This window comes from Ascaphus truei, chromosome 19, assembly GCF_040206685.1.
Source record: "Ascaphus truei isolate aAscTru1 chromosome 19, aAscTru1.hap1, whole genome shotgun sequence".
Taxonomy (NCBI): Eukaryota; Metazoa; Chordata; class Amphibia; order Anura; family Ascaphidae; genus Ascaphus; species Ascaphus truei.
Window position 1 is genome coordinate 4,994,093 of NC_134501.1, and position 25,292 is coordinate 5,019,384.

The window sequence follows — 25,292 nt, forward strand, 5'->3', positions numbered from 1 at the left end:
ACATGGCTTTCCTCCAATAATGTGCTGAGTAACAGTGATTTATATTCCTAAACACATGCTGCATACATTTCTGGGGATGTCTACAGTTAACTGTAGATGGCACATACTTACGCTATACATCTGATTCCCGACACAAATGTTACATTCTGATAGAACACCTTGGACTTCAGAGTTTGAACTGGTAGAAAACATGCAGCCGATAGCTCTCCCTGCTGACTTTGATAATATCAGTGCTCTAGTGCTAACTTTCATGAGTCACTGATCTATTAATGCAACGATTTCCGTAGAAGCAAACTATAATGTTAGTATCTCGCCTCCTGAACCTGTCCTGCCTTAAAGGGAGGAAAAAATGAATTTCTACTGTTAAAAATCACGATTTTCTTCATCTCTGACTTCTGAGGTATTACCGTGGTAATGTTTAGACTGCCATGGGCTCTAAAGAGAACTTCATTTCTTCATTTTAACCTCCCGGACACTTATTATTTCAAACGCTTATCTCCTGAACAGCATCAGATTTGTAAAATGAAAAAGCAGCCGGGGAAAAGAGCAAGAAGGGAAGAGATCTCTTAAAGTAAAAAATATAGACCGGCGATCAGCGTTCATTGCTGTTTTAAGCCTTGCTTTCAAGAAATATTGGCTAGGAATGTTCCAGGTTTGTAATCAAATAAGCGAGTCTGGCAGAGTAGTTTTACACTTGCCAACACAAGGTAGATTTGCATCCTGTGCGAGCACCGATTCCCAACCTTGTGCACCCCCTTCTAGAAAGTATTTATTCCCTAAACCCCTAATTAATCTTATTGCCAACTCTTCAGACTTTTGTTAATAAGTGAGTGACCGATCCCAGGCAGTATAGTGTCCTAAATTTGCGGGGGGGGACGCACACTTAATAAGGCCCCACACTACACCTCCGTGTGTGCAGACGGCATGGGGGGGTGGGGGGGTATAGCCGTCAATCACTGGGAGCTTACATAGTAATGCCCCAGTGTGCCTTATGGATGCAAAGCATTGTGGGGAGCGACTTTGGAAGCTCCTGCTGTAATTGCCCACTATACCACCCACGCTAAGGTGCAATTTGAGGCCTTAAGTGCACAGTCCTCACACGGGCACAGGAACACACTATACTACCTGGGATCTTCAATTACAGATTTGGTTTGCCAACCCTTTGGCGTCACCCTTTTTGGGAATAACAGTGTTACAGGTCCCAATAACAACAGTGTTATAAACAGCACAAATAAAAGAACCTTCCAACATTGGTCTTGCTAAAATGTTAGGATGAATGCCATGATCACTTAAAATTAGTTATAGTAAAGACTTCTAGATCATAACATTTATTTTAGGTGTGGAAATATCGCAAGATGACGGAGCCTAGGAGACATGATGTTAGAAGGCAGATAGAAAGGGAGAGCTTCCTTTAGGGGTGTGTGTGCATGTGTAAGGGAAGATGATTGTAGACACAGGTAGTTAGATTTACTGAGCTCCCAGTAAGGATAGCGCAGCTTAATCCTGCCGTAGACTTGAATAGCAGTTGTTGCAGAATACAGCTGCGATAACCCTCAATGGAACTTGGTGGAGCCTGAAGTGTGGGTGTCGGTTAATTGTGTCCAGACATACATTTGGCGGGGTGTAGGGGAGATGGCGTGAGAGTTGGGGGTGAAGGAGATGGTGGTTATATTGGAGGAGGGCATTCACTGTAAAAGAGGGAAAGAGAAAATGTTGGAAATTGACGCGAGAAAAGGAAAATATCGGATACAGGGAAAGTACTTATATATCATCTGAACAAATAATCGTGCCGAGGGGTAACGTAAATTAAATGTATTTCACCTTCATGTATAATCTCATTTTTCTTTAGTGGTGGACTCCTCCAGACGCTTTGGAAGAGTGTAGGTCACAGAAAATCTGGATCCCACCACCACAGTTCTATGAGTTAAGCAGACTGTGCCGCCAGTCTTCGATTCATGAACTGCACAGATTTTGCCTTGATCGTGCCTTGGAAGGCTGTGAACGATGGATGCCAGTTTTCATACACGCTGAAGATGGCATTGTAAATGTACTACCAGGTACGAGTATCTATGGCAGTAGTTTGCGACCTTTTTTGGGGGGTTAAGGAGCACTATAATTATATTGTGAAATTCTGCAGAGCCCCAACCCTCTCTAATAGCGCGTCTGAGATCAGATGCATTGTAAGAAACCTCAACCCTCTCTAATAGCGTGTCTGAGATCAGATGCATTGTAAGAAACCCCGACCCTCTCTAATAGCGCGTCTGAGATCAGATGCATTGTAAGAAACCCCAACCCTCTCTAATAGCACGTCTGAGATCAGATGCATTGTAAAGATCCAAACCCTTACTAAACTTGGTGGGGTTTTCCAGCCTCAATGTTGAAGGCTATTAAGCACATCTCAAATGATGGAAAATGATTGAAAGGGTTTTATATAGTTGTGTAATTCTACTTTAATGTAGCTTTTAGTATTTTGGGGGGCTGCACCAAATTAAATATTGGGTACTTTGAGGTTCCAGTGTGCCATTAGGATGAGTTCAAACATATAGATACTATCTTTCATAAAACAAGAGGCCGATAATGATTTGGAGAACAAGTATGAAGCAGAGCTGATGAGCAAATATATATACAGTATTTGAAAGCAAAATGTTATCTTTATGGCAGGAGATGACCTGTACCCTGAGGAGCCCGATTGGACAGGAGAGAAGAAACGAATCCTCTCTACAATAGAAAAGATTAAAGATCTCGTACGAGAGGACCATCGCCTTCACAGAGTACTGCAACAGGATGGAGTTCCCGCCATATATGTTAACACAAAGCCGAAATATAAACACATCCACCCCCTTACAATGGCGACATGTCATGGTGGAGAGCCAAGGAGTCAGTTATAATGTAAGCCCAGATTTTAAAAAAATAATAATAATACAATCTCATAATATAACTGATTTATTGCTGAACATAGAGTGATAAAAAATAACTAAAGCTCTTAGGCGTTTGATTGTATTTAATCATAGTTATATTGGGTAAGTAAAGGAAACATCATTTGCAGTCTTTCACCCTGATTTTTCAAGTAAACATAATCGCTTTTTAAAAAGCGTAAATTATTTAAATTCTCATATCAAAACTCAATGTGTTTTTTAACCGTCTACAGTTAAGGGTACGATTTAGCACCGTCCTAGCACTGAGTATACTGGTGTTCATGTACCTCTATAAAGAACGCCTATGTCGGTCTATTAAAAGGTATTATAACCTGCTATGACACTATTCTGACCATCTGATATTTGGACCTAACGATTTTGTTCTTGTTGCCATGATTATTATATCAGAAGGTAAAGATGTGTGGAATTCATTCTGCTACAATTGTGACAAACTACATTTGGAAATATTTACCCAATCGCACATTCATTAAATATCTAAGTGCGTGTGTGTCATCGTCCTTCATCAGGGGTAGCACGGGCCAAGTCTGACCTGTGATTGGCTGTAGGGCTGACTGCTAATTGCAGTTCCATGTTTCACTCTGAAACTCACTTAAAATCTAAAATAATGTAAATATATGGTGCACGTGCTATATAGCTTGCTAAACATGGATGTGTAACCATTTATAAGTCTTTAAATGTATTCAACATTACGTTTTCACAAAACTCTTGTGACCCTTCTCATTTTTTGGGCGGGGGGAGAGCCCCTTTGGAAAACTAATTGAAGAGTCCTGGTGTACAGTATGGGTTCTTGGTATTTTCTTAATTCGCTGGTTATCACTAAAAACCTTTATAATGGCTGTGGTTCCTAGAGGAGAGATGTGAAAACACTGGGTTACATTAATAAGGTTTTTGAAGACCAAAACAATATGTTGTGTTCCCTCGAAAATGTTATAAAATGTAACTAATGTTTAATTATTTTAACACTGCTTTCTTTCACTGCTGCTGGTTACAATGTTGTTTCTATAAATAAATTTGAATATTGGACTTTTTTTTCAAAGCTTTGCCATGTAGGGTTTAAAACCCCCAAAACACTTAAGTAAAGGGATACATTCTGTGATTCTCAAAAACCTTGTTTAACCATTATTAAACACATCATCCTTTTACTATGCTTTTCAAGGTTCATTTAAACGCGTTATTTATCTTTTTAATCCTCTTCAGTAAATAATGTTATGTTTACAAAGCTGTATCCATGTCATACATTACTATTCAAATAGTTGCCTTCCAGTGCCATTAAAATGTTGAAGCCTATGTAACATTACTGCCAATGTCTTAAGGATCGGCAGTGACATTTTTCAAGTCTGTTCACATGGCAAGACAACCTCAAGTCTGCTCAATGTATATACTCTGTGCATTACTATTATACTCGTCGGCTGCATCTGCATTCAGTGTTTGGTTCTGATATTCAGTTTCTCTCAACTTCAAAGGAGACATTGACACTGCTGATCATTGCTACAGATTGTTTTTTTTAATCTGTGATAAAACAATGAGGAAGCAGTATGATTTATGAGTCTATGTAATTCCATTATACATACATGAAATAGTGTAGGTCAGGGCTCTTGAACATGTGGCCTATGGGTCAAATGTGGCCCCTCGGAAGGACCTGGGAGGAGAACGGTCGGGCCCATAGAATGTATTCAGTGGTTAACTTAGCTTGTGCATTTCTTCCCACTAAAACTCACAAAACTAAGGTGCTAAAAATATATGAAAGAAAGATAGACCCCCCCTATACCTGCACTCTGACAGTGTAGCAAAACAATTAAGTATAACCTTTATTAATATAGTTAACAATCATTTGGGTCTATGGGATTGTGTAATATCGGAGGAAGAACTTCTATACATCTTTGTTGGGTCCCCTAAGAGAGCCTGATTTTACAGCTTACACAAATCTTGGTGACTTTTACCAAGACCCTTTCCATGTGGGACTGGGCTCAGTAATTTGTAATCAGAGCTAGTTGCTTGTCAGCTCTTTCTCTAGACATTTGTCTTTTTTATTTGCTCCAATTAAACATATTATATGTAAGCCAGTTGTTCTTTCCTCTGAAAAAGAAGATTACTCTGAAATATATATAAAAAGCTTGGATACTTCAAATGTAATTTGTCAAATAAATTATTGCGCATGTATACAATGTCTCAATATTCTATTGGGATTGTTATCACAGTGAAATCAGGGTTTAGTGCAAGCCATATAAGTGAAAGGAAATAACATCCCAATAATTGCGCATATAAATCCACTTGTGCTGGGAGTGTTAGGTTTATGACCACTAGAGGGCAGTATTTGATTACAAAGTGGCAGGTAAGTTAATGAATGTTTCCAAAAAACAGAATCACTGACAACCAAATTCAGACTGTTCAACCCAAAAGGCCACCCCTACCCTGCCAGTGTATACCCTCTACTTTAAATGCATGTGTCATTTTAGCCCTGTAAAGTCTATTGCTGCTGTCCTTAGCAATGCCACCCTTCCTGCTTTCTGGGGATGCCTCGGTTCCTAAATATTTGCCGGTCCGGGAAGTAAAAATGGCTGCTGCTCTTCACACACGCTAAGGCTACGGGCCCAGTGTTAGCTGCTGCGTGCTACGTCGTGCGCAGTAGGAACAAGATCCGCTCCCCTATGGGGCTGGGCCCAGTAGCTGCCTGCACGCGCATGGAGAGATCGCGATGCGCGACCATATTTTGTAAAGACAAGATTTTTGTCTTTTCTAGTTGCGACGGAGCGCTGGCCATGTCACGGCGGCGGTTCAGCCAATGAGGGCGAACTAGCCGCGTGCCGTCATGGCCACGCCCCCGTCGCAATCTCCTGCAGCTCAACCGCAGATCGCGGCTTTCATGTGCAACAGCTGACACTGGGGCCGTAGCCTAAAACACGGGTGCGCAAATTGGGGGGCGCGAGAGTTTTGTGTGGGGGTTGCGGCGGTTACAGAGTCCCGCGCTGTCCAGCTTGAGGCCTCTGTAATCTCACCAGGCTTTGATCCACGCATCTCCATGGGGACTGGCATAAAATGCCGCTGAGGGGTCATGTGACATGATGTCACATGACCCTGCGGCAGTATTTGACGCCCGTCACCATGGTCAAAATGGCGTCATTTGACGCCACATTAAATGTAAGGGGTGGCGCAACCCAGGGGAGAGCAGGCAAGGGGGGGGTGCAGCGCAGGAAGTTTGCCCACCCGTGTGTTAAGACACTGAGGTTGCCACGGTAACAGCTGATCCGAGTGACATAATACAAAGTTGAAATGTCAGCAAGAAAATAAAGCTTTTGGGAAAATGAAAAGCAAGAACTAGATTATGTTATGGGCTCTTTGTCATTCTTTTGGAGAGAAGTGCTTTAGGACAGGGGTACGCAAACTATTCGCGCTGCGCCCCCCCTGTCTGATCCCCTGGTGCTCGTGCCCCCTCCCCCCACCCGCCATGTTTCCTGGCGTGCGGAGGTCATGTGACGTCATGCCATGGCGACGCGTCACGCCGCCGGCTGAATCATGGTAAGTGGAGTGTTGCAGGGTCCTCACGCAATCCCCTGGCATTAAATTAAATGCCTTGGGGAAGAGCGGGAGCCTCTGCAACCGCCCGCGCCCCCCCAGACAAATCTCCCGCGCCCCCAAGTTAGTGCACCGCTGCTCTAGGAAATGAGAAACCCTTCAAAAATATACTGTGACTGTGTAATCCCGCATCACTTCCCCTATGTACATGAATACATTAGTGTGTTGGTGGGGCTTATACAGTATTTCGTATATATAATTTATACATTAAAACATTAAATAACTTTCTCAAATTATTACATGAAAAATATGGCAAAAATTACGTTATTGGATGGTTAAGAGTAAAAAATCCCCTATTACCAATTGTTATCTACCAAATTGCTGCAGAGTATCAGGTTGTTATTGTATAAGCCAGTGCTCTGTACCAATACAGCCACCATTATTGATGAATTACTGGGAACAAATGCTGCAGCAATTTAAGGACCAGATGCTCAAAGCTGTTAAAGCTGCAGTTCAGGCAATATCCTGCATGTGTGTTTTTTTTAATAAATCAGTTCTGTAGTAAGAAAAAATACTTTTAGCATTTTCTGTTTTTAAAAAAACAACTTTGAAAGACCAATTTTCTTGTATTCTATTTTAACAGCCATTTGCTAAGGCACTGCCCCTTCATGTCCTGTCACAAGCCCTGGCACACCCCTTTGTCAGCCCTGCCCTCCCTCTAGCACATGTCAGTGCAGGAGGGCTCATGAATATTCATGAGCTTCCACTGAGTGACAGAAGCAGAGGAAAAACATATCCCTTCTCTAAAGATTTTGCCAAATTTCGCCGATCAATACATGGAGAACGAATTGACCTGCAGCTATACAGTTCTTTAGGTAATTAGAGATTGCCCACATGAAACTATTAAATTAAAAAAAAAAATAAAAATTAAAAAAAAAAAAAAGACTGAACTGCAGCTTTAAATCAGGGCTCATAACATGACGTTTCCTGAAATAGGAACGGACTTTGTTTTCTGAGTTAACATGGTATCCTCAACATCTGTACTACATTTCCTATTAGCCCAGGCGTAACGTGACATTATTGTAATATACTGTTATGTGATTTTCCAATAACATGACGTTATGCTAGTCCTGGTGTTACTCCTATTCAGACCCTGAATTAGGGCTTTTGTTCAAGTAAAGAGAGGGCAATAATGCTATGTTACTTTAGGCTAAGATTATAGTAGTGGCGCCATCGCAACAAATACCTTGCTTCCAAGGTAGTTGCCCATAGTGCGCACGGAAGCGCGACGGAAGCAAAATATTTTGTCTTTCCAAGCAACATCCGCGTCACGTGAAGCAGTTCAGCCAATGAGGGCGAACCGCTCGCGTGATGTCACAGCCACGCCTCCGATTCCTCCTGCATGCAGTGCACGTTTCACGCGCGCGCGTGTGTGATAGCATGCACTGTAATCTCAGCCTAGCTCATACCGAACTGTGGCGTTACACCCATCCAGACCCCGCAAAAAAACCTATTTCAGTGTCTGGATTGGAGTAACTTGCATAGCGTAACTTTAATTCTCTGCGTCAATCGTAATGAACCATGGTGGATATATGATGCTATGAAAACGCCTTGTTTCCATCTCATGATCAATAACGTCCATTATAGTTAAACTCTTTGCCCTTTACAAGAGAAAACACGAGTTTAAGTTATAATATTGCTCTTTTAAAACATCAGCACTAATATTAGCGGGACATTAAGTTAGGTTAAAGCCATTTAAAGTCGATTAACGGAGCTTTGAGCTTCTGGGGCTGAAATGATGCCAGCCAAATATTCTTTTAAAAGTAAAATATGAGTGGGAAGTAAGATATTTCTGGGAAGGAAGACATGAGTGGGAAGTAAGATGAGTGGGAAGTAAGATATGAGTGGGAAGTAAGATATGAGTGGGAAGGAAGACATGAGTGGGAAGTAAGATATGAGTGGGAAGTAAGATATTTCTGGGAAGGAAGACATGAGTGGGAAGTAAGATGAGTGGGAAGTAAGATACGAGTGGGAAGTAAGATATGGCTGGGAAGTAAGATACGAGTGGGGAGTAAGATACGAGTGGGAAGTAAGATGTGATTGGGGAGTAAGATGTGAGTGGGAAGTAATATGTGAGTGGGAAGTAAGATGTGATTGGGGAGTAAGATGTGAGTGGGAAGTAAGATATGAGTGGGAAGTAAAATGTGAGTGGGAAGTAAGATGAGTGGGAAGTAAGATGTGAGTGGGAAGTAAGATGTGATTGGGAAGTAAGATGTGATTGGGGAGTAAGATGTGAGTGGGGAGTAAGATGTGAGTGGGAAGTAAGATGTGATTGGGGAGTAAGATGTGAGTGGGAAGTAAGATATGAGTGGGAAGTAAGATGTGAGTGGGAAGTAAGATGTGATTGGGGAGTAAGATGTGAGTGGGAAGTAAGATGTGATTGGGGAGTAAGATGTGAGTGGGGAGTAAGATGTGAGTGGGAAGTAAGATGTGAGTGGGAAGTAAGATGTGAGTGGGAAGTAAGATGTGATTGGGGAGTAAGATGTGAGTGGGAAGTAAGATGTGAGTGGGAAGTAAGATGTGAGTGGGAAGTAAAATGTGATTGGGGAGTAAGATGTGAGTGGGAAGTAAGATGTGAGTGGGAAGTAAGATGTGATTGGGGAGTAAGATGTGAGTGGGAAGTAAGATATGAGTGGGAAGTAAGATGTGAGTGGGGAGTAAGATGTGATTGGGGAGTAAGATGTGAGTGGGGAGTAAGATGTGAGTGGGAAGTAAGATGTGAGTGGGGAGTAAGATGTGAGTGGGAAGTAAGATGTGATTGGGGAGTAAGATGTGAGTGGGGAGTAAGATGTGATTGGGGAGTAAGATGTGAGTGGGAAGTAAGATATGAGTGGGAAGTAAGATGTGATTGGGGAGTAAGATGTGAGTGGGAAGTAAGATGTGAGTGGGAAGTAAGATGTGAGTGGGAAGTAAGATGTGAGTGGGGAGTAAGATGTGATTGGGGAGTAAGATGTGAGTGGGAAGTAAGATGTGAGTGGGAAGTAAGATGTGAGTGGGAAGTAAGATGTGATTGGGGATTAAGATGTGAGTGGGAAGTAAGATATGAGTGGGGAGTAAGATGTGAGTGGGAAGTAAGATGTGAGTGGGAAGTAAGATGTGAGTGGGGAGTAAGATGTGATTGGGGAGTAAGATGTGAGTGGGAAGTAAGATGTGAGTGGGAAGTAAGATGTGAGTGGGAAGTAAGATGTGAGTGGGAAGTAAGATGTGAGTGGGAAGTAAGATGTGAGTGGGAAGTAAGATGTGAGTGGGAAGTAAGATGTGAGTGGGAAGTAAGATATGAGTGGGAAGTAAGATGTGAGTGGGGAGTAAGATATGAGTGGGAAGTAAGATGTGAGTGGGGAGTAAGATGTGATTGGGGAGTAAGATGTGATTGGGGAGTAAGATGTGAGTGGGAAGTAAGATGTGATTGGGGAGTAAGATGTGAGTGGGAAGTAAGATGTGAGTGGGAAGTAAGATGTGAGTGGGAAGTAAGATGTGATTGGGGAGTAAGATGTGAGTGGGAAGTAAGATGTGAGTGGGAAGTAAGATGTGAGTGGGAAGTAAGATGTGAGTGGGAAGTAAGATGTGAGTGGGAAGTAAGATGTGAGTGGGAAGTAAGATGTGAGTGGGAAGTAAGATGTGAGTGGGAAGTAAGATATGAGTGGGAAGTAAGATGTGAGTGGGAAGTAAGATGTGATTGGGGAGTAAGATATGAGTGGGAAGTAAGATGTGAGTGGGAAGTAAGATGTGATTGGGGAGTAAGATGTGAGTGGGAAGTAAGATGTGAGTGGGAAGTAAGATGTGATTGGGGAGTAAGATGTGAGTGGGAAGTAAGATGTGAGTGGGAAGTAAGATGTGATTGGGGAGTAAGATATGAGTGGGAAGTAAGATGTGAGTGGGAAGTAAGATGTGAGTGGGAAGTAAGATGTGAGTGGGAAGTAAGATATGAGTGGGAAGTAAGATGTGAGTGGGAAGTAAGATGTGAGTGGGTGGTTTGAGTAAATCACTGCACTGTGTGAACAAGTTGGTAAAGAAAATGTAAATAACATGCATGTTTATATTGCTACATACTATACAGAATGTACCAAGATATGTGCAATTATGTTACACAAACAAACGCTCCCCCCGCTCCCCCCGCGGGAACTTTCCAGAAGTGGAAGTGACGCTGGGCGGGGTGACGCTGTGCGCGCGGGCTGGGCGGGGTGACGCTGTGCGCGCGGGCTGGGCGGGGTGCTGCTTCCTCGCGCACGCGCAGAGCGGCAGGAGCGCGTGGTCAGAGACGGTTACACTTGTCTGTTTTGTGTGGTATGTGCGCGTGACGCTCTCACTGCTCCTCTGCCGCCTGGGGAGGCCGGGTCTGGGCGGCTGGCATCGGAGGTGGTATGGCATATCATATGGGGGGTGATATGGCATATGAGGGGGCGGTATGGGACATGGCATATGAGGGGGTGGTATGGGACGTGGCATATGAGGGGGCGGTATGGGACATGGCATATGAGGGGGCGGTATGGGACATGGCATATGAGGGGGCGGTATGGGACATGGCATATGAGGGGGCGGTATGGGACATGGCATATGAGGGGGCGGTATGGGACATGGCATATGAGGGGGCGGTATGGGACATGGCATATGAGGGGGCGGTATGGGACATGGCATATGAGGGGGCGGTATGGGACATGGCATATGAGGGGGCGGTATGGGACATGGCATATGAGGGGACGGTATGGGACATGGCATATGAGGGGGCGGTACGGGACATGGCATATGAGGGGGTGCTATGGGACATGGCATATGGGGTGGTTGTGGTATGGGACTTAGCATATGGGGGAGGGGGGACACAACACCAGGGCGTGCATTGAAAGGGTTTTACTTGTCTCCTAATTGTCACTCATTTTGGGTTGACGAATTGGTTACTTCCCCCACTCTTGCAAAGTATCATCAAATATTGACTTATGGAGTTTCACCCATTAAGACTAGAATTGTTCCTTTACCCCTTTTGCTGCATGGGCCTGCAGCCCCTTTGGTAGCGAAAGGGTTACAACAGACCTGATAAGTCCCGTCTGCATTTCTTAAATATCTCCTCAGACCTCAGTGGATCAGGAGTAGATTTTATAAGTGTAGTGCTTGACACAGGAAAGCAAAGCAAGTGACTTGTAAAACTCCGCACTCTGAATATTTATCATGACACACAAAAACATAACAATCAGTAGGCAGCTGGTCTGTTATTTGTTATTGAAGAAGTGAGATGGTTGATCTGTGCAACAAAATATAAATGTGTTTGTGTCCTATGATTGCAATATGGATGGAGAAAGTACAGGGAGTGGTTTGACTTGAGCGTACAGGCTTGTTAAGGCTGCGTCCCGCTGGCGCTGAGCGCGCGTTGCTTGCCGCGTTTACTTCCTGTACTATTTGTAAGTCCGCGCATGCTCACTCAAGCTTGGTGCTTGAGTAAACAAAAATAAATTGACTTTCAAGTGCGCTCAACTTGCCCGCAATGCCCCACCATCCGTGTTAGCGAAATATGTTGGACACCCGGCGCTCATGCTTAGACAGTTGATGACGTCACCGCTCAAGCATGAGCGCAGTCAGTGCCAGCTTGGCCGCAGCCTTAGCCTGAAAGAGTGCCCATGGAGGTGTACATTCATTTTTATTTTTTAGGTGGAATGGGGAGAGTGGCCACTTGACCATGAACAGACAGAGGTTACGGGCAGGGAGCTCCACAATTAGAGACTTAAGTCAGCAATCGGCGAAAATAGTACATAGTTTATTTTTTATTATTTGAGACCAGCGGGAGTCCTCCAGTGTTGCTCGCTGGTGCTCCCTCATGTAAAATCCAATACAGTATGTCCACTAGACGCCACAACATCATTGGTTGATCTGTGAGATTTGGCAACCATATTGTTTCCCCAGGTTGGAGCACCGTAAATATACTGGTAATCCCTTGTGCTGAAAAGTGCAGTTCAGCACCAGGGTCCAATTATGTATAATAAAATGTAAAAATTCCCAAGAAGGATTGTTGCAGTTCAAGCAATATCCTACATGTTTTTTTTGTAATAAATCAGTTCTGTACTATGAGAAAATACTTGTAGCATAGAAGAAAAAAAATGTTTTAAAGACATTTTGAATGTTTCTAATGTAGGAAGCATTTTCAAAGTCACACCCCCTTCCCCTTCTGATAGGCTCTGGCTCTTGAGCCCCATCCTCTCTCTAGCAGTGAACCAATTGTATCTAGTAACTGCCCAGTCACATAATATTGCTGGACTACATTGCCTACAATGCTGTGTAAGAGCTGAATTAAATAACCCGAGCATGCAATCGATTACAGGAGAACAGATTTATCTGCAATTTATCTAATCACTTGTCAGTGTGCAGATTGTATTGATGCACATATTCAATGGGAAACATATATATATACATTATATATATATATATATATATATATATATATATATATATATATATATATATATATATATATTAAAAACCTTAGTTGCAATATAATAGCATGTTCTTGTATAGCACTGCTAGTTTTACGTAGCGCTTTACAGAGACATTTTGCAGGCACAAGGCCCTGCCCCGTGGAGCTTACAGTCTGTTTTTGGTGCCTGAGGCACAGGGAGATAAAGTAACTTGCCCAAGGTCACAAGGAGCCAACACCAGGAATTGAAACAGGTTCCCCATGTCAGTTAAATTTGGTTATACCTTGACGTTGGTATGCAGGCGTATGTATGTATGTATTGGAGTTTGAGCTAACTGGGAATGTGTGTGTTAATTTAATACGGCAGGCATACTGTACATTCATAGGGGTCCATGTTAAAATGGATGAGTAGTGTTGTACAAAGTCCTAACAAGTGGCGGGTACCCGGGGTGAGGAAAATAAATTACCGGACAGGTAATTTTGACTGTGTATGCTGTGAGCCACAGTCTTGGAAGGTACTGTGTGTTTTGTTTGTGTGTGTGTGTGTGTGTGTGTGTGTGTGTGTGTGTCAGTAGGTAACAGTGTGTATGTACTTGCGTATGTAAATGTGTTTTTACCCCAGCATGGATTAGGATGTATTTTATTTATTTTACTTTAAAAATCATGCAGAAAACCTTTCTAAACACCATACAGGCATACCCCGCATTAACATGCGCAATGGGACCGGAGCATGTATGTAAAGCGAAAATGTACTTAAAGTGAAGCACTACCTTTTTCCCACTTATCGATGCATATACTGTAATCTGCAATCATTATATACGTGCAGAACTGATGTATATAAGACATGTGTAACAGGCTCTATAGTCTCCCCGCTTGCGCACAGCTTCGGTACAGGTGGGGAGCCAGTATTGCTGTTCAGGATGTGCTGACAGGCGCATGCGTGAGCTGCTGTTTGCCTATTGAGCGATATGTACTTACTCGCGAGTGTCCTTAAAGTGAGTGTCCTTAAAGCGGGGTATGCCTGTACATACATACACACAAATACATACACACATTATCACCGGCGGTAGCGGCCGAAAACTTTTTTTTCCCTGTCTTCCCCCTGTGGGCCGGCTCCACGCTCACTACCGTGCGCGCAACCCTTTCATAGAAAAGCTGACTAACCACAGCCAATTATAAGTGCCGTGCCCACTTTAGGACAGCCCTTATCCTTTTCCCACCGGCTGAAGAATGTTGTCCTCTGCTCCCACCGCCACCAGGATGTCGCTGTGGTCCTCCTCACCCTCCCCAGCGGTCCTCCTCATGTTTGAGTTAAATAAAATAAATTTTAAGTCACTAATACTACAGAACTGATTTATTTAATAGAGAAAAAAAACAATTTGCTGCTTTAAAACAGCAGTTGGAGGTTTTGCCCATGAAGTACAGTATGAAACTTCCTACTTGCGTGTAATGCTAAGGATTGGTACACTTTTACAGTGGTGTTTTCTGAGTAGGTGAAATATTGTTTATTCTCATATTAAATAATTCGGGTGCGGGCCTTAGATTTGCCACTAAATGGATTTTACCGGTCTATCCGTTGCTTGTTTTACCCCTCGCATGTGAAGGACATATAACCATCAAAGATTATTACTTGAATATTAAGCATAGCATTCATGAGTTGGATTAAGTTGCAAACGCAATTTGCAAATTGAACATATATTCTCTTGTAAATGATTGTAGATGTTCCGATCCCACACAAATAAGTATACATTTTGAATGGGCAAGGGCACTTTTTTCAGTTTATAGTGTGGGTTAACGTTGAGCTGGAAAATCTATAATGTCACTCGATGCAACTATCCCATTTGGGTAAAAGTTTGTTTTGGGGCAAGCCTCATTTCTTCCCTAACATGTTAGGAACCCCCCCCCCCCCCCCCCAGGGAACCAGCTCTCCTAGATTCCGTTTCTTTTCAAATCTTAATTCTTTCATCAGTGATTCCTATCATTCATTTCAAATAAATTGGAATTGATGACCAGTGATAACATGTCTTTTCTTATTATTCTCAAGCCACCTGCTTGTTCTTTTCATTGCATCCAGTTTTCTTCATCTAGAGAGCTATTTAATAAACTGAAAATCATTTGCAATTATTAATGGCCATTGAAGTCAAGGGAAGTTAATGATTGGTAACCGCTATTAAAACAGCTCCTTACTATCTTTTGTTTTTAAATGCTGCCTGACCATTTTTGATCATCCTTTATCAATATAGCAAATCTTAGGTGTGGGATGAGATGTTTGTGACTTGTTTTGTGTGTATGTTGTATGTCTCTACAGCAGGGGTGACCAACTTCAGTTTTCAAGAGCCACTACCAGGCCACGTATTGGATATCCCTGCTTTAGCACAGGTGGCTCAGTCATTGATTGAGCCACCTGTGCTGAAGCAGGGATATCCTGGAAACCTAACCTGTTGGTGGCGCTAGAGGACTGGAGTTGGCTATCCTGGTCTAATTGATAGTGTATAAACAGGTAACCTCTGACTATGTCCACCTCTCACAACAGACCTCCTCTTACTCTGATGTACATGTATATAATTTGCCTAACCTTTTATTTTTTCCTGCTATAGAAACATAGAATTTGACGACAGATAAGAACCAGTTGATTCACTGTGTATTATCCTACAGTATTTAGCATTTTGTTCAACAATGTATGAAGTATCAGTGTTAAAGGTAAGGTCAATGTCCTTTCTAGTTGATGCAATTTTGAAGTCATGTTTAAACCTTAAATGAACAATCCAGGCCATTTGTGTTCATTTTTTTAAAAATACAGGATTGAAGCAGGGGGTCTCCGGATCTGAACCCCATTAATTTCAGCTCTGGGGTCCCCCTGGTCCCAGAGATACTTGCCTCCGAAGGGGGTGCCAGTATCTCTGCTTTTTTTAAAGCCCCATGTCACATGGGCATATAGGAAGCCGCACCGGATGACATCACAGCTTCCTATTGGCCTGCAGGGCACGAGAGCTTTGCAAAGCAGCCGTAACATGAACGGCTACCGGCACCCCCTATGGAGGTAAGTATCTCTGGAAGCAGGCGGTTCACGTCGCTGAAATTAATGGGGTTGAGCTCCAGAGACCCTCTGCTTCAATCCTGTATGAAACAAAATGAAAAGGAAAAAAAAAACGGCGTGGATCGCCTCTCTTAAATAAACATTTTTGCTTTGGATAGTCCTTTTGTCGTAAGTAGCAAGCAAGGAGAAAATTAAATGTCATGGATTTCATAATTTAATGTTTTGATCCATAAATTCCATAATGATTAATAAATATAATATATACACGCTTATCACACACAAACATTATGGAGGTGTTCTATTAATATATTATTAAAAAAAGCACGTAGTTAAGGAAGAGACTTTTGTGTTAGCATTTTGAGAAATTAACATGACTTTTAGGTTAGAAAGCACAGGAATTTATAGAGACAATCCAAATGCTTTTTTATTCTTGTTACACAGGATTGAAGCAGGGCGTCTTCAGAGCTGAACTCCATTTATTTTAGCTCTGGGGAACAGAGATACCTCCGTAGGGGCTGCCTGTAGCTTTTCCAGCTGGGTATCAGGTTTCACATTTGGCCGCTTTACAAAGCTCCTGCTGGCCAATAGAAAGCCGTGACGTCATCCGGTGCGGCTTCCTATTGGCCCGCGTGATGCAGAGCTTTAAAAAGCAGAAATACCAGCACCCCCTTCGGAGGTAAGTATCTCTGGAATGCAGGGGGTCCCTAGAGCTGGAATGAATGGGGTTCAGTTCCGGAGACTCCCTGCTTCAAAACTGAAAAACATAAATGTTAAAAAAAAAAAAACTTCTGGCCCGTCTGCAGTGGAGCTAAATATTAAAAAAATGGCGGTTCAGGTTTTAACATGTAACTTCAGGTGAACAGGTAAGTAATGTCATTTAGCAGGGTTCCATCGCTGGGCTTCAAATTGCACGTCAGTTACTTAGGCAACAGGAAGATTTCCAAGTGCTATAATAACATTTTTAGATTATTATGACATCTTGTATGAGTGAATACGTAATATGAGCTTGTAAAATGTTTATAAAATTGGGGAAGAAATCATTATAGGCAATGTTCATGTTTGGGTAACCTTCCTTGGTAAATGTTTTTCCCTTTGACACAATTTTTTTAAGGTTACAGATCCGAGCTGTTTCTGGTGTCAAATAATAAAAGGCAATGACCTGGTTATTTACGGAGATGAAGACTATAAAAAGATGTTTGAAGAGATGAATATGCTCTATGGTAAAACGTACAGAGATGTGCAGGAAATAATGCCAGTGACCATAGCAGTTGGGGAGGTAATTCTTCTACAGAACTATTCTATGCGCCTAGAATCAGGAGCTCTAATGTAGAACAAATGCATTATAGCAAGGCAGGGGTGGGCAACTCCCGTCCTCAAGGGCCACCAACAGGTCAGGTTTTCAGGATTTCCCTGCTTCAGCACAGGTGACTCGATCAGTCCCAGTTTCAGTGCAAATGGCTAAATAACTCCCAGCTTCAGCACCGATTGAGCAACCTGTGGTGAAGCAGAGATATCCTGAAAACCTGACCTGTTGGTGGCCCTTGAGGACTGAAGTTGGCCGCCCCTGTAGTAAGGGTTGTTGTAAAAGTACTGTGTTTGTATGGGTGGATTGTTCTATTACGGTCTCCTTATCTTCCATATAAGAAAATGTAACTCGTTTTTGATGGTAAAGTGAAAAAACAAGATTCTGCGCTCATATATAGTGGTAAGATAATTGGTGATGTGACTCTTAAAAAGTGAATGTGAATACAACCTTATAAAGATGAGGTTTTGTGCAGCTGTTCTGGTGGAAGGCTCAGCACTCCAAGCTAGTACAAAAAAGAAGAAAGAGAACAGCGCAAAAAAAACCTCATAGTGTAGTATATTTAAAAAAGCAATTTATAAGTAAAGGGTGAGTATTGCACGTACATCTAGTTAGTATTTACACAGCGTGACATGTTTGGGACATGTTACCCATCTGTAGACAGCAAGTCACGATCGCGGTGGCGTGTGGATTCCCTGAAGAAGTTTTTCGAAACGAAACGCGTAGGAGAGGGCGCGTTCCTTTTTTCTCTATACCCACTGTGGTATTTCCCCTTTACACCGCTGAGTTTGGGACTTGCTGCCGTTTTTGGTGTTACCCAGCGCGACGCGACTTCGATACCAGGAGACGCCGTCTGATGACGTCAGATGCTAACGTGGACTAATCCGGAAGTAGAGGAAATCCTCTGAACGGACGGCGACGGCAGTGATACCGCTAGGGACTGAGAGGGAATTCCAACATCGAGCTGGCCTCCACAACCCTGTGCCCCTGCCATCAGAGGAAAGATCTCCAAGTCCTGCACCGCGATCGTGACTTGCTGTCTACAGATGGGTAACATGTCCCAAACATGTCATGCTGTGTAAATACTAACTAGATGTACGTGCAATACTCACCCTTTACTTATAAATTGCTTTTTTAAATATACTACACTATGAGGTTTTTTTTGCGCTGTTCTCTTTCTTCGTTTTTGATGGTACAAAGAAGTAATAAGAGCAGTTTCCCTCTGCTGATTTAAAAAAAAAATGTATTCCCCCTACCCTTACCGGGAAAGATGCTACCCCTCCAGGGGAAAGAACATGGTGGCTTAAATCTCCCATGTTCCCCCGGCTTTCTATTGGCCCGCATGATGCGTGGATTCAAATACCAGGAAATAACCCGACGACACCTTTCTGTGGTGGTTCTCCGGAGACTCCCTGCTTTCCACCTGGGCTTAGAGACAAGACGTGGCTGGCTCCGTTTCAATACAGTCCGAATTCCGAACAAAAACCTCCCCACTGATGCGCTCTCCCCAAACGCACACAGCTTGTGGTTTTTAGTTGTATAGTATATTCATGGCTGGAAAAATAGTGACTGCACTAACTAGGCAGAATTTGTACTAGACGTAAAGCAAACGACAACATTCCCCTAAATCCAGTACCTCCACGTTCGGTGCGTTGTATTTTCTTACACTGTAGGGCACTTGTGCACCGCTTTTTTCTTTTTCCCCCAGTACACAATTCCTGCATTTTTGAACACACGCTTCATTTGACATAGCATACTTTTCCCTTCACGCTGAATTAATCTCCCAATGTGCTGCTTAACTAGCTCCTCACATATAGTCCACCTAGAGAGCATCTTCTACCTGTTAAAGGAGAGGACTAAGTACTGAATACAATGACCTCCTCCGCTACCTATACCAAAATATTGAATGAAGTAAATTACAGAGCAATTGATAAGTGAATGTGCAAGGGATTGTATGACCATGATATTCTGTTTGACAGGCTTTCTAGATTTGACCATACTTTGAGAACAAAGTGAATTATGTAGGATCCTTTCCCAGCTTCACATTGCAGAGCCAGCAAACCAACCTTGTGCTGATGAGACCCAAAAGGTCGAGCTGTCTGTGAGTAGGGTTACTGGCTCTGCACTTCTGTAACCCAGGCTGTGCTGAAATGCTGTGTAATGCGGCAGGCTTAAGCTTATAGGGGTCCATGTTAAAAGGGATAAGAAGCAAAAGGTGACCCATTGTGAGTGCTCCTTTGCATGTCATTACCCAGAATCCCTGGCTGCAGTAGAAGCAGTGTATACTAAGAGATAATGGGGAAGGGCAGAGTTGCGGACCTGTCTGAGACCCTTGAATGTGGTCACACGTGGGATTTTTATTTGCTGTAGGATCCTTTAAAAAAAAAAAAATATATATATATTTTTTTTTTATTACATGTCCAGTTCTGCATGGTGTTCTGTGAGGAGCTGCACTGCTGGTGCCGGGCTACGCTGGAGGCCGCTGTTTGTAGCGCAGAAGATGGACTTGTGGAGTGTTTCCTTCTGGATCATGCCATTTATTGTCCTGTGGGGAAAAAAAAGTAAGCTTCGCTCTACAGGTTTCCTAAAACCTCGCCTCGTACTCAAACACACAACATATGTTCAGGTTTTGGCCACTGACCGTGTAGCTGGTGATCGGTTCAAATCTATTGAATTACATTCTATCATGCAGTACAATGGATAATCATGAGGTGGTGCCCAAACTGCAGTGTAATACAGTATTTTTTGTTGCAAATGTGTTGCTCTTCAGCATTTCGAGGCAAAATAAGATTGTAACGGCTGTACTAAGAGCTCACTTCTCTCTTGCTGCAGCGTACGCCTGCCCGTGGAGGCATGTCAGCGGCTGCCCTTCCGAGCCAAAAAGTTTCAACTGCACCAAGTGCAGCCAATATCGCTACATTTTGACTTGTATGAAGACATCGCAGAACTTGGGTACGATTTGGATATTAACTTCAAAATGTCGTTTAAAGTATCTGCAAGAATCGTCACAGAAACTTAAGTGGGACTTCAAAAAATATGTATTGACATTTGTTTCTTTCCTTCTCTAATCGGGTTAAGTAGATGTTGGTGAATAAGTACTTTTATGGAGACCTTTTAAGCATGTGCCAGATTGTGTTTTGCGCCCTATAAATAAGAAATAACAAAAATGATTGCAATAAGATATTTCTAGATCTTTTTACTCTGACTGCCTTAATGTAAATGTAACGTCTAAAATCCGAAAACAAATGTCATTGTTTTAGTTGTCTTTCACCATCAGATAATACTTTAAAACCTATTTGGCTGAAATGTTTTTGCCCAAAACCTGTTCCCACTAAGAATGATGAGAAATCTTTAGAGATTTATATTATAGTTTCCCCCCAAACCCCTCTGGTGTAAATATGTTTCATACTGCATAATGTCAACTTTATATTCTTCGAGCTTTTACTAAATGCTTATTTCTCTATAATTTTTGGTTGAATGGTTATTTGCATAACCAAATCTCTGATTTCTTTGCATTGTTAGGCCAGCAAAGAGATGGGACACGGCTGCTACACAGTATTTTCAACATCTTATTAATGGTAAAATAAAAAAATTATTGCAATATGGGCCCACATACAGTACATACTGTAGTAACAGTAATGCTGGAAGATTAAGGTGGTTAATTGAATACAGTAGTTAGAAGGAAACAGGAGAAAGTGCCCCAACACAGGGAGAACTTGCGAACCCTCACTCAGCTGAAATAAAAGATTATAGGTGCAAACGTGGTGTGTGTGTGTGTGTGTGTGTGTGTGTGTGTGTGTGTGTACAGTATATCTATCTACAGTGGTCGACAAATCACCAAAAAATACTCGCCGAACAAAAACATCTACTCACCACCTAGTACCACATGTGTGCTGCTTGGGCCACAAGGAGCTCGCCACAATGTTAAATCCACTCGCCCGGGGCGTGCAAATGTATAGGTTTGTCGAACACTGTCTATCTATATATCTCTTTATACTAAAATAAATGTCGGAACAGGACAAGCAAATATACACCGTGAACTGACAGACAATGCAGTAACCGTTTGTGATGCAGTGAGCATTCACATAAGCATCTGTGTGAGCACTGATCTAGTCCTCAATGTTAAAAAGAGGAATGACAAGAAGTCATCATAATGAGTACAGTGAAAAATCACGTAAGGATAAGCCTTATATAGGTATTAATGGTCTGGTCCTCAATATCAATAAGGGGAATAGCTCAAAATCACTATAATAATGAAAAACAGTTGGTAGGTGTAAAAACAAACTAAAGCTAATGTTTAAAAAAAGGACCAGCCACGGGAGCAGTGTAGCAGGCAGTCTGCAGCAATAACTAAATATATGCAATGTGGCAGACCTGTTGCTGAAAATGCTCTGCCATGTTACTGTTATGTGAAAATGATCGAGAGCAGCTACTTTAATAATAATCTTTGCGTATGCCAAGAGACTGTCTCAAACCCTAACATAGGTAGTTTCAAATAGTTACGGTATGGAGGAATATATAAAGAGGAGCCCTATTAAAGCACCATCTGTGGATAAGGCTAAAGATCTCCCTCTTGTGGAACACACTGGTACAAAGGGAGAGTGTAAAGAGACAACAAAAGAACCTATGTGCACTCGCTATTCACTAAAGAGGACTTGGAAACACTCAATCCTAGGGGAACCCCTATATAGCCACTCACTAATATACTAAAAACTACTTTATTTAACAGCTATGCAAAGAAACATATTATACATGGATAAAAAACACAAGGATAACCGCACGAGTGGAGCAATTTGTATGTCTAAACCTCACCACATATGTACTAATCTATTGGTAGTGGATAGACAAAGGGAGGTGACACGGTATGAATGAAAAAACTGGTCATATGTATACCAATATGTACACCAAGCATCTCTATTGAGTACTATGAGTATTAAAGCAATTTAGACCCACGCAGAAAGTGTATAAATAAACACAGTCCCCGTATCTAATGTATGGCTATCAACATTGTTAAGCGCAAATACATAAGACAGGCATACACATGGTGTCCACGGAACTGTGTCCCAGGCTATCCTCAAGACTTACAGGTCAAAAACATGAACCCCCTGTAAATAAGGGTATACAGTATGTATAGTTGATGCCGTGGGGCATATGAACAGAGGGATACAACCCGATACTAGCACGGGTTCGTGCTAAAGTAGTGCTGTGCGGTATACACTTCCTCCCTGCTTGCTCAGCTCATGCGCTCCCGTGCTAGTATCAGGTTGTATCCCTCTGTTCATATGCCCCACGGCATCAACTATACATATACCCTTATTTATAGGGGGTTCATGCTTTTGAGGATAGCCTGGGACACAGTTCCGTGGACACCATGTGTATGCCTGTCTTATGTATTTGCGCTTAACAATGTTGATAGCCATACATTAGATACGGGGACTGTGTTTATTTATACACTTTCTGCGTGGGTCTAAATTGCTTTAATACTCATAGTACTCAATAGAGATGCTAGGTGCTTGGTGTACATATTGGTATACATATGACCAGTTTTTTCATTCATACCGTGTCACCTCCCTTTGTCTATCCACTACCAATAGATTAGTACATATGTGGTGAGGTTTAGACATACAAATTGCTCCACTCGTGCGGTTATCCTTGTGTTTTTTATCCATGTATAATATGTGTCTTTGCATAGCTGTTAAATAAAGTAGTTTTTAGTATATTAGTGAGTGGCTATATAGGGGTTCCCCTAGGATTGAATGTTTCCAAGCCCTCTTTAGTGAATAGCGAGTGCACATAGGTTCTTTTGTTGTCTCTTCACACTCTCCCTTTGTGCAGTTAACTTCCCGTATGCACCCTATTCATTTAATAAATTGTATATATATGTAGGCGAGCGGCAGCTTCTCTGTACCTGTTTTAGGAACATACTGGTAGCCAGAAGCTGCAGAGGACGGGGAGGCACAGTTTGTATCATCAAGCGGCCGTCTCAAGTCCCTGCTCCTACCTTCCCCCTGATTGTAGATTTTGTTTGTGACGACAGGCTTCACCCAGATTAACCGTGTCGAAACCTGCGTTGGTAGTGTACTCGCTACTGATGTCGCACGTTGGCGACTAGATCAGTGCTCACATAGAGCTGATCCTTGTTTGAATTCTCAGTACATCACACACGGTTATTGTATCGTCTGCTTTTATTTTAGGTAATAACTATTAAAGTACATTTTTAGCACCATTTCACATATATCTACCTTCCATTATTTTATAGTGTGCAACTTTCTGGGGCTTTCTTTTACTTTTCATATATATAATTGAATGGCTATTGTGCACATACTTTTAAGTAACTAAAACAACTTGTGGTAATATTTAAACACATTTAGTTCTTTTTAGTTCAGTTTTTCCTTGGTGTGTATACTGGTTTGTGGTTTCAGTATGTAGTGTGTGTCTTAAAGTAAAATTGGACGATAGCATTAGATATTTCAATGCTGAAATCGATATTAAACGTCTATTTTTTTTTCTTTTTATATAGAGTCGACCCACACTGAGGCAAAGTTATGCTCAGCAAAAAACAATAGTTTCAGTGTCTATCTTTATATCACTACAAAAGATTTTACGGTAATGGCTTTTTCAATTCATAAAATATTAAAGTTTTTATAGCAGCAATCCTAGTAACACAAAAAATGTTTCCTTAAAGATTTGTGTTAACGATGAGCTCGTGGCAAAAAACTTTGCGTGCTTCTGTGCGATGGAAATATCTCCGGAAATGACCACTATTGTAAATAGTCCACTTGCCCAAGACTCGGAAAGCCTTCAGTCTTCAGGAAAAGAAAAGCACAAAGAAGTGAATAACATGGCCCAGGTGCTCTGGCCTGTTTTATTGCGAAGAAAACTCGTACAGAGACATCACACAGGTAGGATTGTCATAGAAGATGTTGGCATTTTTTAAATCGCATGGAATTTTCCTCCCCAACTGCAGTTGTCCGTCCCCCCCCCTTCCTTTGTGTCCTTTTTTTTTTTTTTAGTGAAAAATAATTACTTTGATTTGTTTTACTTGGTGAGGAAGCAGTTTGTGAATAGTTTACAAACTACTGATAAGCTTATGTAAAATATACACTGCATTTTCTTATGTTTTTGCCACAGGGTTCCCGGTAAAGACGAAGACTATAGTTGATGTAACAAGGTATGAAGATTAATAAAGCCATTCCCGTTTGGATGAGGGAAATCACTCTTCCTTCTGTTCCCTCTACAGATGCGCATTCTTCTTATTCATAACTCAATTGGGTAGCATTATACTTTTCAATCCCGCCTCTAAAATAGTTGGTCCTAAGAAAAAAATGCTACTTTAAGTGCGGTCTGCCGCCAGCAAATTCTGCTTTTTTGTTGTTTTTTCTCTCCAAACTTTGCAAGTCATTTTCTAGAAGTACAAGAGATTTTTTTTTTTTGCTTCACAAATTCTTTGTAAGCTTTATGAAGAAATATAAATTCATTATAATGGACTAATTCCCAGGCCTTTGATGCAGAAAACGGAAGTCTGCCTGGGAGGTAGGATTCGGGATCTCAGGTGATTGACAGCGGGGGGCATAGCATAGCTGTGTGGGGGGAGAGGAGAGAAAGCAATTTCTCCACAAGGAACACACCAGGGCAAGGTTTTTCTGCAGCAGTTCCACATTGGTCGATGTTTTCCTTCAGGTGCACAGCTCCACGGCTGCTTCCACGGATTTTAATAAATGGCAATTTCTTCTTTTTTCCAGCTAACGTGGTGATGTGAAATTAAATGAGCACTGAGTGGGCCCAATACACAGACGCTTGTCATGTCTAATACGGATTTGGTGTTCAGCTCAACCACTGCAATTATCAGCACAATGTACTTTTGTGAAGTTTAAAAAAAAAAAAAAGATATATATAGTGGGAAGCTTGTGTGTATTTGGGATTTTTAATTTATAACTCCTGAAACTGCAGCTTAAAGCGTTTTTATTTCTTACAAATTGACTGGTCACAGCAATAATATATTAGGAGTCGATTAATGAGAAAGCGGTTACTCTGGAAGTTCAGCAA

The 25,292-nt window shown here is 42.0% G+C and overlaps 2 protein-coding genes across 4 annotated transcripts in view; both read left to right on the forward strand.

Moving 5' to 3' along the window:
* Positions 1 to 3,964, forward strand: part of NUDT19 (nudix hydrolase 19) — a 5,134-nt gene extending 1,170 nt beyond the window's left edge. Inside the window, exons 2-3 of the mRNA XM_075576346.1 lie at positions 1,850 to 2,057; positions 2,662 to 3,964. Of these exons, the coding sequence (XP_075432461.1) occupies positions 1,850 to 2,057; positions 2,662 to 2,888 (435 nt within the window). The 3' untranslated portion in view covers positions 2,889 to 3,964. The remainder of the gene's footprint in view (positions 1 to 1,849; positions 2,058 to 2,661) is intronic.
* Positions 3,965 to 10,758: 6,794 nt separating this feature from the next.
* Positions 10,759 to 25,292, forward strand: part of TDRD12 (tudor domain containing 12) — a 57,515-nt gene continuing 42,981 nt past the window's right edge. The window contains exons 1-9 of one of the 3 annotated variants that reach the window (XM_075576350.1): positions 10,759 to 10,793; positions 15,504 to 15,606; positions 17,055 to 17,219; positions 19,671 to 19,807; positions 20,079 to 20,198; positions 20,769 to 20,824; positions 23,767 to 23,852; positions 23,932 to 24,148; positions 24,378 to 24,417. In XM_075576350.1, coding sequence (XP_075432465.1) covers positions 15,583 to 15,606; positions 17,055 to 17,219; positions 19,671 to 19,807; positions 20,079 to 20,198; positions 20,769 to 20,824; positions 23,767 to 23,852; positions 23,932 to 24,148; positions 24,378 to 24,417 — 845 coding nt within the window. In that variant the 5' untranslated portion in view covers positions 10,759 to 10,793; positions 15,504 to 15,582. Of the gene's footprint in view, positions 10,869 to 15,503; positions 15,607 to 17,054; positions 17,220 to 19,670; positions 19,808 to 20,078; positions 20,199 to 20,768; positions 20,825 to 23,766; positions 23,853 to 23,931; positions 24,149 to 24,377; positions 24,418 to 25,292 lie in introns of all 3 variants that reach the window. The other 2 variants (XM_075576349.1, XM_075576348.1) reach the window with 2 other exon arrangements.